This window comes from Ursus americanus, chromosome 5 (assembly GCF_024610735.1).
Source record: "Ursus americanus isolate L20-20 chromosome 5, mUrsAme1.1.p, whole genome shotgun sequence".
Lineage (NCBI taxonomy): Eukaryota > Metazoa > Chordata > Mammalia > Carnivora > Ursidae > Ursus > Ursus americanus.
This window is the reverse complement of record NC_142131.1, coordinates 25,637,484-25,653,010: the sequence shown is the minus strand read 5'-3', so window position 1 is coordinate 25,653,010 and position 15,527 is coordinate 25,637,484. Positions and strand designations below refer to the sequence as shown.

Below are 15,527 nucleotides of genomic sequence, written 5' to 3'. Positions count from 1 at the left end.
GTCTCAGGATCCTGGAGGTCACAGGAAGACCCGGGATGTCTGAATGTGGTAGAGCTCCCAGGCATCAGAGTGGGGAATCCGGCTACAAACAGTGAGCCCAGGAGTGGGCTCTCAACTTGGGTTTGCCATAAACTACAAACCACAGCACAGTTAGGCCACTGCTCTCTGAGCAGGGACCCGACAAGTGGCAGAACTGGCGAGACCCCCCTTCCTCCCTTGGGAGGAGTGGCGCAGGAGGAAGCCACAGGAGTCCACACGGTTTGGAGACTCAAAACGGGGTCGTGTGCCTGAGATAGAAACGTTTGGTCACAGGGAAGGTGAGCACGAAGTGCAGCTGGAGACCAAGGAGACAGGAGTGATTGACTGCTTTTCTCTGAGGGCGCACTGAGGAGTGGGGCCCCAAGCTTTCGGCTCAGAGGCCAGAGATTGGGAGGCCGCCATTTTCATTTTCATCCTCTAAAGCTGCGTGGAAAGCCTTCAAGGAACAAAAGCCACATAGAGCAAACCAGAGCAGATTACTTAGCCTGGCTCCTGGCAAGGGTGGTGCAATTCCGCCTGGGCAAATACAGTTGAGAATCAGCACAACAGGCCCCTCTCCCCCAGAAGATCAGCAAGAACACCCAGCCAAGACCAAGTTTACTGATCAATGAGAAATGCAAAATTGCAGCTCTAGGGGAATACAGCACATAGAATTCATGGCTTTTTTTTTTTTTTTTTTTTTTTTTTTTTTTTTTACTTTCCTTTTTCAACCAATTTCTTTTTTTATCAACTCCTTTTTAAAATCCTTTTTAATTTTCATTTTTACAGTTACATTTTAGCCCTTCACTGTATTTAATGTTATTTTTGTATATATATAAGTTTCTCTTTCTTTACAATTTTGGGATGCAGTTTCTTCTAACAGACCAAATTACACCTAAAATCTAGTGGCTCTGTTCTATTCACCTGTCTAATCATAGTCTCTTTTTTGTTGTTGTTGTTTTTCTTTTTCTTTTTTTTCTTCTTCTTCTTCCTTTTTTTTTGTTTTGTTTTGTTAAAAGTCTTCTTAAATTTCCATCTTTACATTTACATTCTATCCTTTCAATGTATTCAATTTTATTTTTGTATATATAAATTTTTCTTTCTTTAAATTTTGAGATGTAGTTTCTTCTAACAAACTGACCAAAATAAACTCAGGAAATAGTGTATTGCTCTGTTCTGTTCACCTGTCTGTTGATATCCCTTCCTTTGTTGTTGTTGTTTGTTTTGTTTTGTTTTTCTCTTTTTTTGTTCAATTTCCATTTTTAGAGTTACCTTCTGTCCTTTCATTGTATTTAACTGTATTTTTATTTATTTATTTATTTATTTATTTATTTATTTATTTTTAAACTTTATTATTATCCATACATAAGTTTTTTTTTTTCTTTACAATTTTGGGATCTAGTTTTCTAAAAAACAGACCAAATTACACACAGAATCCAGTGTATTGCTCTATTCTGTTCACCTGTCTGATTATTTTCTTTCTTTTTTTTTCTTTTCCCCAGTTTCAGGTCTCATCTGATTTGTTTAGTGCATATTTCTCTGGGGCCATTGTTGCCACTTTAGTATTTTGTTCTCTCGTTCATCTATTCTTCTCTGAACAGAATGACAAGTTGGACAAACTCACCTCAAAAAGAGAACAAGAGGCAGTACTGACTGCCAGAAACCTAATCAGTATAGACATAAGTAAGATGTCAGAACTAGAGTTCAGAACAACGATTCTAAAGATACTAGCTGGGCTTGAAAAAAGCATAGACGACACTAGAGAAATAAAAGAACTAAAATCTAACCAAGTTGAAATCTAAAAGGCTATTAATGAGATGCAATAAAAAATGGAGGCTCTAACTGCTCAGATAAATGAGGCAGAAGAGAGAATTCGTGTTATGAAAGACCAAATGATGGAGAATAAAAAAGCTGAGAAAGAGAGAGATACACAACAACTGGATCATGAGGGGAGAATTTGAGAGATAAGTGATACCATAAAGTGAAACAATATTATAATAATAAGGATCCTAGAAGAGGAAAGAGAGAGAGGGGCAGAAGGTATATTGGAGCAAATTATAGTGGAGAACTTCCCTAATCTGGGGAAGGAAATAGGCATAAAATCCAGGAGGCACAGAGAACCCACCTCAATATCAATAAAAATAGGTCAATACCCCTACATGTAATAGTGAAACTTACAAATCTCAGAGACAAAGAGAAAATCCTGAAAGCAACTCAGGACAAGAGATAAGTAACCTGCAAGGGTAGAAACATTAGACTGGCAGTGGACTTAGCCACAGAAACCTGGCAACCCAGAAAGGACTGGCATGGTATATTCAGGGTGCTAACTGAGAAGAAAATGCAGCCAAGAATACTTTATCCAGCAAGGCTCTGATTCAAAATAGGAGCAATAAAAAACTTCCAGGACAAACAGAAACTTAAAGAATTTGTGATCACCAAACCAGCCCTATAAGAAATATTAAAAGGGATCCTCTAAGCAAAGAGAGAGCCCAAAAGCAACATAGACCAGAAAGGAACAGAGACAATATAAAGTAACGGTCATTTTACAGGCAATAAAATGCACTAAATTCGTATCCTTCAATAGTTACTCTGAATGTAAATGGGCTAAAAACCCCAATGAAAAAACATAGGTTATCAGATTGATTAAAAAACAAGAGCCATTGATATGCTGTCTGCAGGAGACTCATTTGAGACCCAAAGACACCTCCAGATGGGAAGTGAGGGGGGGTGGAAAACCATTTATCATGCTAATGGACATCAAAAGAAAGCTGGGGTGGCAGTCCTTGCATCAGACAAGTTAGGCTTTAAACCAAAGACTGTATTAAGAGATGAGGAAGGACACTATGTCATAATTAAAGGGTCTATCCAACAAGAAAATCTAACAATTGTAAATATTTATGCCCCTAACATGGGAGCAGCTAAATATATAAGCCAATTAATAACAAAATTAAAGAAACACATTGATAATAATACAAAAATACTAGGGTATTTTAACACCCCCCCTCACTGCGATGGACAGATCATCAAAGCAGGAGATCAACAAGGAAATAAGGGCGTTGAATGATACACTGGACTAGATGGACTTCACAGATATATTCAGAACATTCCATCCTAAATCAATAGAATACATATTCTTCTTGAGTGCATATGGAACATTCCCAGAAAAGATCACATCCTGGGTCACAAATCAGGTCTCAATGGGTACTAAAAAATTGGGAATATTCCCTGCATATTTTTGGACCACAGTGTTTTGAAACTGGAACTTAATCACAAGAGAAAATTTGGAAAGAACTCAAATACATGGAGGCTAAAGAGCATCCTACTAAAGAATGAATGGGTCAACCAGGAAATTAAAGGAGAATTTTTAAAATTCATGGAAACAAGTGAAAATGAATACACAACTATTCAAAACCTTTGGGATGCTAGAAAGGCAGTCCTAAGAGGGAAGTATATAGCAATACAAGCCTTTCTCAAGAAACAAGAAAGGTCTCAAATACACAGCCCAACCTTACACCTAAAGGAGCTGGAGAAAGAACAGCAAATAAAGCCTAAACCCAGTAGGAGAAGAGAAATAATAAAGATTAGAGCAGAAATCAATGAAATAGAATCCAAAAGAACAGTAGAACAGATCAACAAAACTAGGGCTGGTTCTTTGAAAGAATTATTTGGCAAGGATGCAGAGAAAGGGGAACCCTCCTCTTACACTGTTGGTGGGAATGCAAGCTGGTGCAGCCACTCTGGAAAACAGTATGGAGGTTCCTCAAAAAGTTGAAAATAGAGCTACCCTACGACCCAGCAATTACAGTACTGGGTATTTACCCCAAAGATACAAATGTAGTGATCCAAAGAGGCACCTGCAGCCCAACGTTTATAGCAGCAATGTCCACAATAGCCAAACTATGGAAAGAGCCCAGACAGATGTCCTTTGACAGATGAATGGATAAAGAAGATGTGGTATGTTTGCAACAGAATATTATGCAGCCATCAAAAAAAAAAAGAAATCTTGCCATTTGCAGTGATGTGGATGGAACTAGAGGGTATCATGCTAACCTACATAAGTTCGAGAACGTCAAATACCATATGATTTCGCTCATGTGTGGAATTTAAGAAACCAAATAAACAAAGGAAAAAAGAGAGAAGACACACACAAACCAAGAAACGGACTCTTAACTATAGAGAACAAACTGATGATTACCCAGAGGGAAGTGGGTGAAACAGTTGGTGGGGATTAAAGAGTATGCTCATTATGAAGAGCAGTGAGTAATCTAGAGAATCACTGACTCACGATTTTGTACACCTGAAACTAAAATAACACTGTATGTTAGCTATATTGGAATTAAAATTAAAAGCTTAATAAAAATGAAAGCAAAAAAAAATAGTTTGCTCTTTTAATTGCTGAGTAGTGTGGAATGATGTATCAGTTTGTTTAGCCATGACCTGTTGAAGGACATTTGAAATATTTCACGTTTTGGGCTATTCGGAATAAAACGGTTATAAACATTTGTGTACAGGTTTTTTTCATTTCTCTGGGACAAATGCCCACGAGTGTAATTGGTGGGTTGCATGTTAATTACATGTTTAGTTTTATAAGAAATTGCCGTATGATTTTATAGTCTAAGCAGCAGTGTGTGAATGATCTCGTTTCTCTGCACCTCCACCGGCATTAGAAGGTGTCACTACTTGCCATTTTAGCCATTCTAATAGATACACAGTGATATCTCATTGTAGTTTTAATTTGCTTAATGGCTTATTTGCCATTTGTTTATCATTTTTGGTGATCTTTTGCATTTTTACTCCTCCATTTACTTCTTTTCAGACTTTGCGGTGGGGATGGTGTTGCTGGTGAATTAACTATGAAGTTCATTGTAGAATACTTAGATGGGAGGAAACAGATCTGTTCCTGAAATAGTATTGCTCACTGTGGTTCTCAGCTCTGTGTTAGAGTCTCTGGGAGTACAAAGATGAATAAGACAAGAACCTTAGGCTAATACCATCTGGCACTTTCAGAAGGGGAAGCAGAAAACATGGAGAAGTTTGAGGTTTCCAAACTGCATGACTTTTGCGTGAGTGTCATAGAGGTGACCATGAATGATGGATAGATTCCTGGCAGACACAGGCCAAGGATTCACATTCATTTAATATGAGTTAAAGATGCAAAAATGACTTTGCCCACAGGTAGCTGCCCAGAGTGAGGGACTGGGAAACAAGCAGCCCTCCCAGTGAGAGGAGTGCTCAAACACTTCTGCCTTCAAATCCCACAGAGGTGCTCCTGCTGATGAGAATAGTGATTAGAGTGAGACTTCTCATGGCTCTTCAGGAAGCTTGTTCTGTCTATCCCCTCTCTCTTACTCCTTGGGCCTCCTAACTGTTCCAGAGAAATTGCATTTATGTCCAGTTGATCACCACTGGCAAGTACCTGGTGTCAACCCCAGTGCATACCTGAGTGTTGAATTTGAGTTGAAGTGAAGGAGATTGTTTCTAGAAATTTCATCGTCCCCAACAGCGCTGAGTCTCAGGTAGTCTGTATCTGCAGTCTGCTGCAGAAATTAATGACCCACTTCAGTATTTACTTAAGAATTGGACAGTGATTGTCTAAGGAGAGAAATAGCTCAATAGAGAATAAGGAATAAATATACACACACACAAATTTAATTTACAGTAAAGGTGGCATTAAGAAGCAATGGGGAAAAGAGGGACTATTAGAAATCCTCTGGGAAAAATTCTTACCTCACACCATACACAAAAACAAAATTCAGGTGGACTAATGATCTAAATGTAAAGTTAAAAACATAAATGTATGTGTATGTAGAATAAAGTTTAACATTTTCATAATTTTTAAGGGTGAGGTGGGCCAAAGTAGGAGGCCTTTTAATAAAGATGGGTAACTCAGAATCTGCAAAGAGAAAATGTATGGATTTTACTACATAAAAGTGAAAAAAATCTTTATGATAAAATAAGAAACAAAGTTAAAAAGAGAACTGAATGAAAATGTTATTTATATATATACATACATATACATATCACACATATCTTTACACATCTTGTTTTTCTGTGATGCAGAAGGATATATCTATATCCAATAATAAGTTATTTCTAATATACAAAACTTTGTGTAATTCCATAAGAAAGGTGCAAACTAAATATCAAAAAAATAGGCAAAGGATAGGAATAGGCAAATCACAGAAGAATGCAAATTACCAATAAACATATGAATAGATGTTCACTTTCACTAGCAATCAAGAAACTAGAATTTAAAACCAAAAAATGAGGGGTGCCTGGGTGGCTTAGTTGGTTGAACATTAACTCTTGATTTTGGCTCAGGTCATGATTCCAGGGTGGTGGGATTGAGTGCTGAGTTGGGCTTTGTGCTCAGCAGGTAGTCAGCTTCTCTCTCTCTGTCTCTCTGTCTCTCTGTCTCTCTCTCTCTCTGCCCCTCCCCCTTTCTAAAAATAAATAAATAAATAAATCTTTTAAACAAATAAAACCAAAAAATGACATTTAAAAATTCATCAAATACGGAAAAATTAAAAACAAATAATGTTCAAGTACTTATGGGATATGGGAAAGGACATTCTCCTACATTCTCACTGGGAATATAAACCGATGCGGCCTTTTTCTGAGGATAGATTGTCAGTTATCTATCGAACTTTAAAGCGCACATACCCTTTCACATAGTAATGTCCCCTTTAGAAATCTACCACAGAGAAGTAGAGGTATAAGGATATATGTGCTATGATATGTATTGCAGTATTAGTGGTGGTAGCAGAAAATTATAATCAACCTAAAATATCTAGCAATATGGAAATGCTAAAACAAACAAACTGTGGCATCGTCATGTAATGGAATACAGTGAAGCCATTAAAAGAAAGAGCAAAATCTATAGCATTGACATGGCAGGACATGATAAGATGTCCATGAGTGAAAAGTATAAAAATCAAATCAAGGAAAGTATGTATATGCATCATGATTTTTTTTTTTTTTTTTTTAGAGTGAGAGTGTGTGTGTGTGGGGAAGGGGGGAGGGCAGAGGGCAGAAGGAGAGAGAGAATTTTAAGCAGGCTTCATGCCCAGTGGGGAGCCCAAGGTGGGGCTCAAACTCACAACCCTGAAATCATAACCTGAGCTGAAATCAAGAGTCAGAGGCTTAGCTGACTGAGCCACCCAGGCGCCGCTATACATCATGCTTAAATCAAGGGTGGGTGGCTGTGTGTGTGTGTGTGTGTGTGTGTGTGTGTGTGTGTGTGTGATTATAGGCCAAAAAATTCTGAAAGTCTGGAAAAATACACTAACCTATTAAAAATGGTTACATACTGGAGGTATAGAAGTGCTGGGATGAGGGGAATTTCACTTTTTATTTTATGTACTTGTGCAGTATTTGCAATGATTTTTTTTTTTTTTAAGAGAGGGACAAGTGGGTGGGGGCAGAAGGAGAAGGTGAGAGAATCTGAAGCAGGCTCCACGCCCAGTGTGGAGCCCAACACAGGGTTCGATCTCACAACCCCGAGATCATGACCTGAGCTGAAATCAAGAGTCAGTGGCTTACTGAGCCACCCAGATGCCCCTGCAATGATTTTTTTTTTTATCACAAAGACATAATGCTTTATAATGTTAAAAAAGAAAGGAAATTATAAATGCTTAACCTAATCTTTGACCAAAAAGAAAGAATTTGGTTTGAAGAACTGCTTTAAAAGGAAATACAGGTAACTTTGCCTAATGAAAAATCAAACAAACAGAAAAACCTCTTTCTTGCTGCTGTATTAACTTTCTGTATCTGTGATTTCTCTCTGGTAACTTAATTCGTTGTGTTTAATTGATAGTGTTTACTGGAGTTTAGTGAAAACTATTTTGTAAGTATCTTTGGTTGTGATTTATCCAGTGTAATATCTCCCCCAATGAATTGACTGTGAGTGGGGAATTAGTAAAGCAGATACAGATCTGGAGAGTAGTCTGTGGCTTTACTTATCTCCACAGGAAACCTTATTTCATATTGATAAAGTTTGAAATCTTTCCTGTAACTCTTTCCAATTGCTCATTGTTGTTACTGTTTTAATGAGAGGTAGAAATGAGCCAAACCAACCTGCTTCTTTCCTTTTACTAATTTAATTTCAAAGGAAAGTCTTCAACCCAAATTAACCCAAATAAATGAGTGTGGATGGAATCGGATTCTGACTCAACATGTCCAATTAATTCTTGCCCAACATTAAGATAAATTCCTCAGAAGCACCCACAAATAATAATAATAATAACAATAAAGTCCCTCAGTAAAGAATGATTAGTGCGAAGTGAGCCGGCTATAACCATCTTTGCTTACAAAAACCGTGTTTAAGTTGGCATTAATATTTGCCATCTATTCTATTATAAATATCAAGATTTATTGTAGAAATATGCCACAGATAGCACAATAATAAAGAAAACAGACTCATCTTAGGTTTTGAAATGTACCTAACAAACTCAACCTCTTGCAAAATAACTTTCTTATTCAAAATGGAACTGGGAATTGTTCAGCACACAATGAATCATCTTTTGGCAAGTACAATAGAATCTTTAGGGACATTTCACAGCCTCTTGTTCAATTGTTAGGATGTTTTTAGCTCTCACAGGTAGGGAAGAAGGTAGCTTGGATAGCCGTCATCTTGTTGCTAAAATTGTACAGTAAAGATTTTTCAGAGTTGCTGTTGCAATAGATCTTTTGCTTTTTTTTTTTTTTTTCCTTCCTGTTTCTTTACCCAGAGCTGCTTTGTCTCTTAAAAACAATCTGGAATTACTTAATGCTAATGTTTTCTGGTTTTACTATTTACCCAGGACTCAAATGTTAAACATTAATGTTGGAAACTCCTTTTTCCTTACCTCATAGTCCTATATTTATTTAACTGTTATTTTGCCAGAAGAAAACCTCCTCTTTCCCTTTCTGTGTTAATGTACTTTTTTTTTTTTTTTAATTGACAAACACATTTTGTTTTTGTTTCAGGAGGCTTTAGAGCTACCCCTGGATGATTTTGAAGTGCCTGAGACCACAACGGGCAGCGAAGTGATTAAATATGAGTATCATGTCTTATACTCCTGTAGCTACCAAGTGCCTGTGCTTTACTTTAGGGCAAGCTTTTTAGGTAAGACCATGTCGCCTGCTAAATGTAAATTCATAACATTTACATATAAGGCAGAAAGCAGATTTAGAAAATTATTCTTGAGAGAAAAAGAAAGAGAGTTAAAAATAAGAAAACTGTGGGTGAGGTAAGGTTTTACCAGTAAATTTTCTCATGCTTTAGAAAGAGTATCAAGACTTCAGAGTGAATGATATCATCCCAGCCTTAAGTCTGATCTTCAGATTCTTGGCCTCCTGCCCAACGTTGACTAAGCCCCCTGGCCCTTTTTCTTTTCCTTAAACAAGTAGGAACAACTTAAAGCTACAATGTTTATGTACTTCTAACTTTACAGTAAAAATTTCTTTCCATCTTAAGCGATTCTGTTAACTGAGAAGCCCCCATGCCACCATCCCCAAATACTAATAATTATTTCAAGAACTGTTTATCAAGTAGTTCAAGCTATATTTAAAAATAGCACGAACATTTCCTTCGGCCATCTATACATCTCCAGTGCCGTAGCTTCCTCCGATGCTGTTGCTCAACTCATTCCCCTTGCCAGGAAGGTGGAACACCCTGTCTCCTCTGAGGCCTTGGCTAATAAAGCTTATTTAATCAGCAGCCACATGGAGTTCTCACCCTGTAGTGCGGCAATGACTCCCCCTTCTTGTCCTCTGACTAAACCGGGTCAGCATCGCAAGGCCCTGCCTCCCTGGGCTCAGGGACGAGAGGAGCAGCCTCCCCGGTGCACCCCCTACCCTATTGCTCCTTTTCTATCTGGCCTTATCAGCAGCATTTTGCATTTTGAACAGACTTCTAACTTTTTCTGGATAGCTAAGACATCTGAATTTAGCCAGTGATATTTTATTTTTAATTAAAAAGTAGCTTAAGCTGCTTTGAATGTGTATTTGGTAGATTTAATCACTTGCTGCCTTATATTGTTTAATGGTCTCTAATTTTGCAGTGTTGGCGGTTTAACAAGCACTTAGGATTTAAAACACAAGAGCACATTCTCATAGACTCCCTGGTGAGAAGATTTTAATCTGAGGTGCAGTTCCTAAGAACTGACAATTTGGGGTAAATTTTCAACATGGGACATGGGGAATTGAGGACACTGATAGTTACTAATTCACGAACTCTTGCTGCATATTTATCCATATGATTATTACAGGCCTTTAAAACACTCACTTTATTGTTGTAATTCTCTTTGGTTTGGAGCCCAGAGGTTAAAGGAGGCTTATTGTCAGTGAAGTCTGTTATCCTAAAAAGTAGAAGGGGCTACATTTATTTACCATGGGGGAGGGAAATATTTTTCTTGGTTTTGGTTTGCAGTGGCTCTACCTAGTACCTTTCTAGACTCAAAGACACATCAAGGCTGCAGGTAGAGGAAATAGGGCACTACTTCTTCAATACTGTACTTTCCTATAATTAGTATTCACCATAAGCAGTTAATCACCAGAGAAGAGCTCCCAGAGACAAAACAAGTTGTTTAGCTTGTCAGCATTAGGGAATCGGAGGTGTTGAAACATGACTGCTTCTAGCTGGAAGTGGGTCTTGCTGAGGCTGGTAGATGAGCTCATATGTGTACTTTGCTCTTATGTGCCAACAGCTCCCCTTACAGTACAGCACAGTAATTGTTCCTGCAAGTCCAATTATATTTTAATGAAATTTGTAGACTTCCTAAGATCTTTTCTTTATGATGGTTTTCTATTTCTTAAAAAAAAAAAAAAAAACACCACAAAAAACAAAAAAACAAACTAATACCCCACTAGCTTTCTTGGATCCTACCTATATACTTGTAAGACACCCTTTATTTATGGTTGATAAAAGAAAACCCAAACAAGTCATTTATTTTATGTGGCTGCATTTCTTGTTTCTCCCTCCCCATTCTATGTTGTGTGGAGTGAGCACTAGGGATTTTTAAATTCCAGAATTCATTTAGTATTTATTCAAGTACATTAAAATATCTAATTTAATTTTTCAAAGCATACTGAATGTTTTCTTGTGGAAAAACATGAAAAATGGTTCTTTCCTTTATCATATTCTAAGAATTTCTTTTCTCTTTTCTACTAACTTAACCTAATGGTTGTTCTAAAAATGTTTTGCCCTTTACTCTGGAGTCATAATTTTTCATTTATTCCCCTTAATCCATTCCTTTTCTCTGTGATATCTGATTACTCTGGCCCTCCATCTGTTTGTTAAACAGATCTCTGTCAGTCTGGTGAACGGATTCCTAACGTCTTCCTCTGATTCCAGGTCCAGATTTTTCTTTGTCTCATTCTAACAGAGTTCCGACCTAGAAAGAGGATGATTATAAAAATTTCTTGCTCAGGGGTCTTTTTTGTTGCTTCAGAAATAGTTCACTTAGCCCTGTTTTTGACAGATATTTAGAATTTCTTTTGCATTTGATTGTTAGTAAAAATTAGTTTCTCTGCTCTGATTTTCTTCTGCTACCCTTTTTTTTTTAAGTAAAGCAATTAGTAGTAGTCATTCCCATTTAAATTGACATGACCTTTTATCAACTGGTTTTGATTCCAGAAGAAATATTTATTGTGTTTCTTGAAATGCAAATCCATTGATTTGTGATTATTTCATATTCCTCTATATTGGCCAGTGTCCACCAGGCAAACTATTGCCTAGGACTCAGCTAACATGGCATGTGCTCTTGTCACTCCCATGTAATATCATATCACACCACATCGTTTCACATCCTATCACATACAATATCACAAGTTTCACTATAACAGAATTATTTATTTGCTTGTCCCCTGTAAAATGGTAAGCGAGAAGATGGAGCTATAAGGTAAAAAGAGAGAGGGAGGAAATTCATAGTGAGTACCTACAACCTACAAAGTGATAACCTTTATTCATGGCAGTGGGTGTGTGTAATACACATGTGACATTCGTTATTTGTTTTACTCATTTTGATAGCCACAGTATCTGCTGTGGTATCGTATCAACAAGTATTTATTGAATGAACCAATGATGAGGAATTTCTAACCATTTCTGCATACAACCCAAAGATGGAAACATTGTGATGGCGCCTTATTTGAACTGCTCTGATGGGTTAAAAGGAAGAAAGTGATGCCGTTGTCTCCAGGAAGCTGAGGACCCATCTATATACCTTTACTCTTTATCTTGATACTTCTTATAGACTGCAGAAGTAGTGGACTAAGGAAAATGGCACGTCTTGAGTACTCAAAGGGTGGGCATCCAGACTAGCTGTGCAACTGCCCCACTTCTGTAAACATATATTTTTATTCGATCCTTGAAGGCACGCAGCCAAATTGCACCGCATTCTGCTGCCGAGTATCTCTCATTCCTACTATTTGAACATTTAGGAGCCCAGTTCCCTAGGGGATAACATGGGTTTAAGAAGAGAAATAAGTCCTTCCCAGTATTCTCTTTTTTCCCAAATACTTTTGCCATTTGAAGTTTGGAAGAAGTAGTGGGCCGAACTTAATACCGTTTGTTACCCAGCAGTTGGTAAGAGGTAACTACATTCCTGTCAAGTAGTAATAAATAGCTTATATTCAAATAGTGCTTTGTAGTTTATGAAGTCCATTCTCACGAAACACTGACACCTTCAGTGTTCATTGTTTCTACCCCCCCAACTTTTTTTTTGAAGTTCACTGTTTTAAAGAAGTATTTGTATCATGCAAAAGGCTTTGTCTATTGCCCATCATTCTAGCACTTTTTATGTCCCATTTTTCCTTTTTGAGGGCTTGGTTTTGGTCAAAAGCTGGTGGCAAGTGTTAGAAATGTAGTAAAAAAACCTCAGCTATATACATAATGTCTTAGGTCTTCACCAGAGACCTAAGCTTACATAGTTTTCCCTTTCATTACAACTAGAGATTTCTATATTTATTTCAGCTTGAATTCTGATTTATTCCTGCCTTGTCTTTCTTCTTTTCCTTTGTTCTCAATCTCTATTGAAAAATAGACCAAGTGGTTCTTCTCATTTTCAAAATATTTAATTCTTTGGCTGACATATGGGTTCTTCTTGGGAACTGTTTTGACATATTTCTTTAATTAGTCAGAAGGGCTGCTTTTGAATAGGGAAGGAAGCATTTCTTCCATTCAGCAACTGAATATCTGTTCTTTCTGGAGATCCATTCTATTATTGGCCCGGGGAGTAAGAGTATAGAATTAAAAATGTAACCCAGATATTTCATGTGGAAGATTTGTTCACTTGTTATATGCCTAGAGGATGCTCATGGAGGAACAGGGAGAAAGAAATAGCCAAAAAATAATTATCTCTCAAAGGCAAAGCATGATAAAGGCCAGCATAAAGGAAGAATAATGGAAAGTTTGGACTTAGGTGTATAAGTCATCAAGGAGGAGGAAGAAGAGACTTGTTCAACATGGTCTGGAACAAGAGGAAGTTTTGGGAGTGCATAGAAGAGAATAGCAGGAAAACAGAAGGATGGTGTTGGAGGAAGTTGGAGAATAAAAGTAAAAAATCCACAGCTCTGTCCAACAACTTGCAAGGGAAGGTAACAGGTTGGCTTTTCTGAAGAGGCTGGATGAAAGCAATGGAGAGGAGAAGGAGGGTGAGTGCCAAGCTGTAGGGCTGGAGAGAGCATGGCATATGTGGGGAACAGCGAGAGGCCAGTTTGGTGTAAAGGTTTCCTTAAGATGAACTGAGGAAGAGATGTTTGGAAAGATATGTTGAGGTCAAATTAGGAAAGAGATAATGGATTGGAAGGGGTTGCCAGCACAGTGAGAGTTAAGGCAGCTTGTTGAACAGGAAAGAAAAGGTGGGTTAGAGAGGTCCTTAAAGATTGAGGCAAAAATGATTCTAGTTAATTATTACAATGAGCAGAACATAGAAAATGATTTGACAGATAATTTAATTTAGAGTCTTATTTGATTATAGAGAATCTTTAAGAAAGTTCATATGTGCCATGTATACTTATACAAAGTTATAAAGATATGAGAATGGAATGGAACATGAATTTGGTGCATTAAAAGGAGATTCTGGGGTTTGAATTCAAATTTAAGAGCCAACAGTGAATGTTATTAAGAAAAAATAATGAAAAATTATTTAACTAATACAAAGATATTCAAATTGAAAAATCCAAACAATAGAGGAAATTTAACAAGAATTATTTGTTGAACCATGTAAATGTTTGAAATAGTATGGGGAGTTAGATGCTTGTTTAAAACATAGGATGGGAATAGAATCCCATTGAAAAATCAAACCCTGGTTTAAAAATGTTTTAAAGAAAAAATGCTAGAGAAATGTGAAACAAAACAATAGGGAGAACTAATTAGCTGAAAGGTTTATTCCAACCTCTGTTAGTGCAAAACACCATATATTAAAAAAGCAACAGATTTTAAGTGGATTCAAGGCCAGGAAGAGGACATGAAAAGGTAAATTTATTTTCCTACCTGCGAGACACTATATCTTAGCTTTCCTGGGTAGATGAATGTTTGTGTTGTGCTCCATAAGGAAGAAACATTTCTTTGCTTACTCTTAGCAAAATGGTTCCTATTCGAAATATCCATGGGGTGCCTGGGTGAGTTGGTTGGTTAAGCATCGCCTTTGACTCAGGTCATAATCCCAGGGTCCTGGGATGGAGCCCCGCTTTGCTTTGGGCTCCCTGCTCAGGGGGAGTCTGCTACTCTGTCTCACTCTGCCCCTCCCCACCACTTGTCCTCTCTCTCTCTCTTTCTCTCATGCTCTCTCTCAAATAAATAAAATCTTCTAAAAAATAGAAACATCCAATAAACATACATGAGTGCCTACTGTGTGCACAATACAGAAACTCATTAACCTATTTTCCAAATCTGCTGAAAATATCACTGCTCAACTTGAAACTAGATCACTGCTTTTCTGCTTCTTTAAAGTATCAAAGCAGAGCTCTTTAGGTCCATGTATTAGGTGCCCCTAATAATTGGACCTGACCATGATAAGTAGAAAAGGACTTATTGGAAAGGTAGAACTTAGAGCCAACTGAATGCATTAGAATGACAAGATTATGGAATGTCTGCCTCCCTTTGGCTTTAGTGGTGAAAATGGGGCTCCTCCTTCTACTTATTTTGGAATTTCGCTCCCAAATTGAAAGTATGTTTGGATACTGAAAAATCAAACATCCGCTATGTCTTCATCTACTCGATACTATAGGTTTATGTAAGTATGGTTTTTTTAAAAATATAAATCATTATTTTTTTTATCATGATTGTTCAGTCTTTATTCTTAGTAATAATTGTGCTATTTGGGGCACCTGGGTGGCTCAGTCGTTAAGCATCTGCCTTCGGCTCAGGGTGTGATCCCAGAGTCCTGGGATCGAGCCCCACATCAGGCTCCTCCTCTGGGAGCCTGCTTCTTCCTCTCCCACTCCCCCTGCTTGTGTTCCCTCACTCGCTGACTGTCTCTCTCTCTCTGTCAAATAAATAAAATCTTTAAAAAAAACAATCATGCTAT

The 15,527-nt window shown here is 37.5% G+C and overlaps 1 protein-coding gene across 7 annotated transcripts in view; it reads left to right on the top strand.

Moving 5' to 3' along the window:
• Window positions 1-15,527, top strand: part of ATG10 (autophagy related 10) — a 247,759-nt gene that overhangs the window by 144,803 nt on the left and 87,429 nt on the right. For all 7 annotated transcript variants that reach the window (XM_087862016.1, XM_087862022.1, XM_087862019.1 and 4 more), the window contains exon 4: window positions 8,986-9,124. In XM_087862016.1, the coding sequence (XP_087718142.1) occupies window positions 8,986-9,124 (139 nt within the window). The remainder of the gene's footprint in view (window positions 1-8,985; window positions 9,125-15,527) is intronic.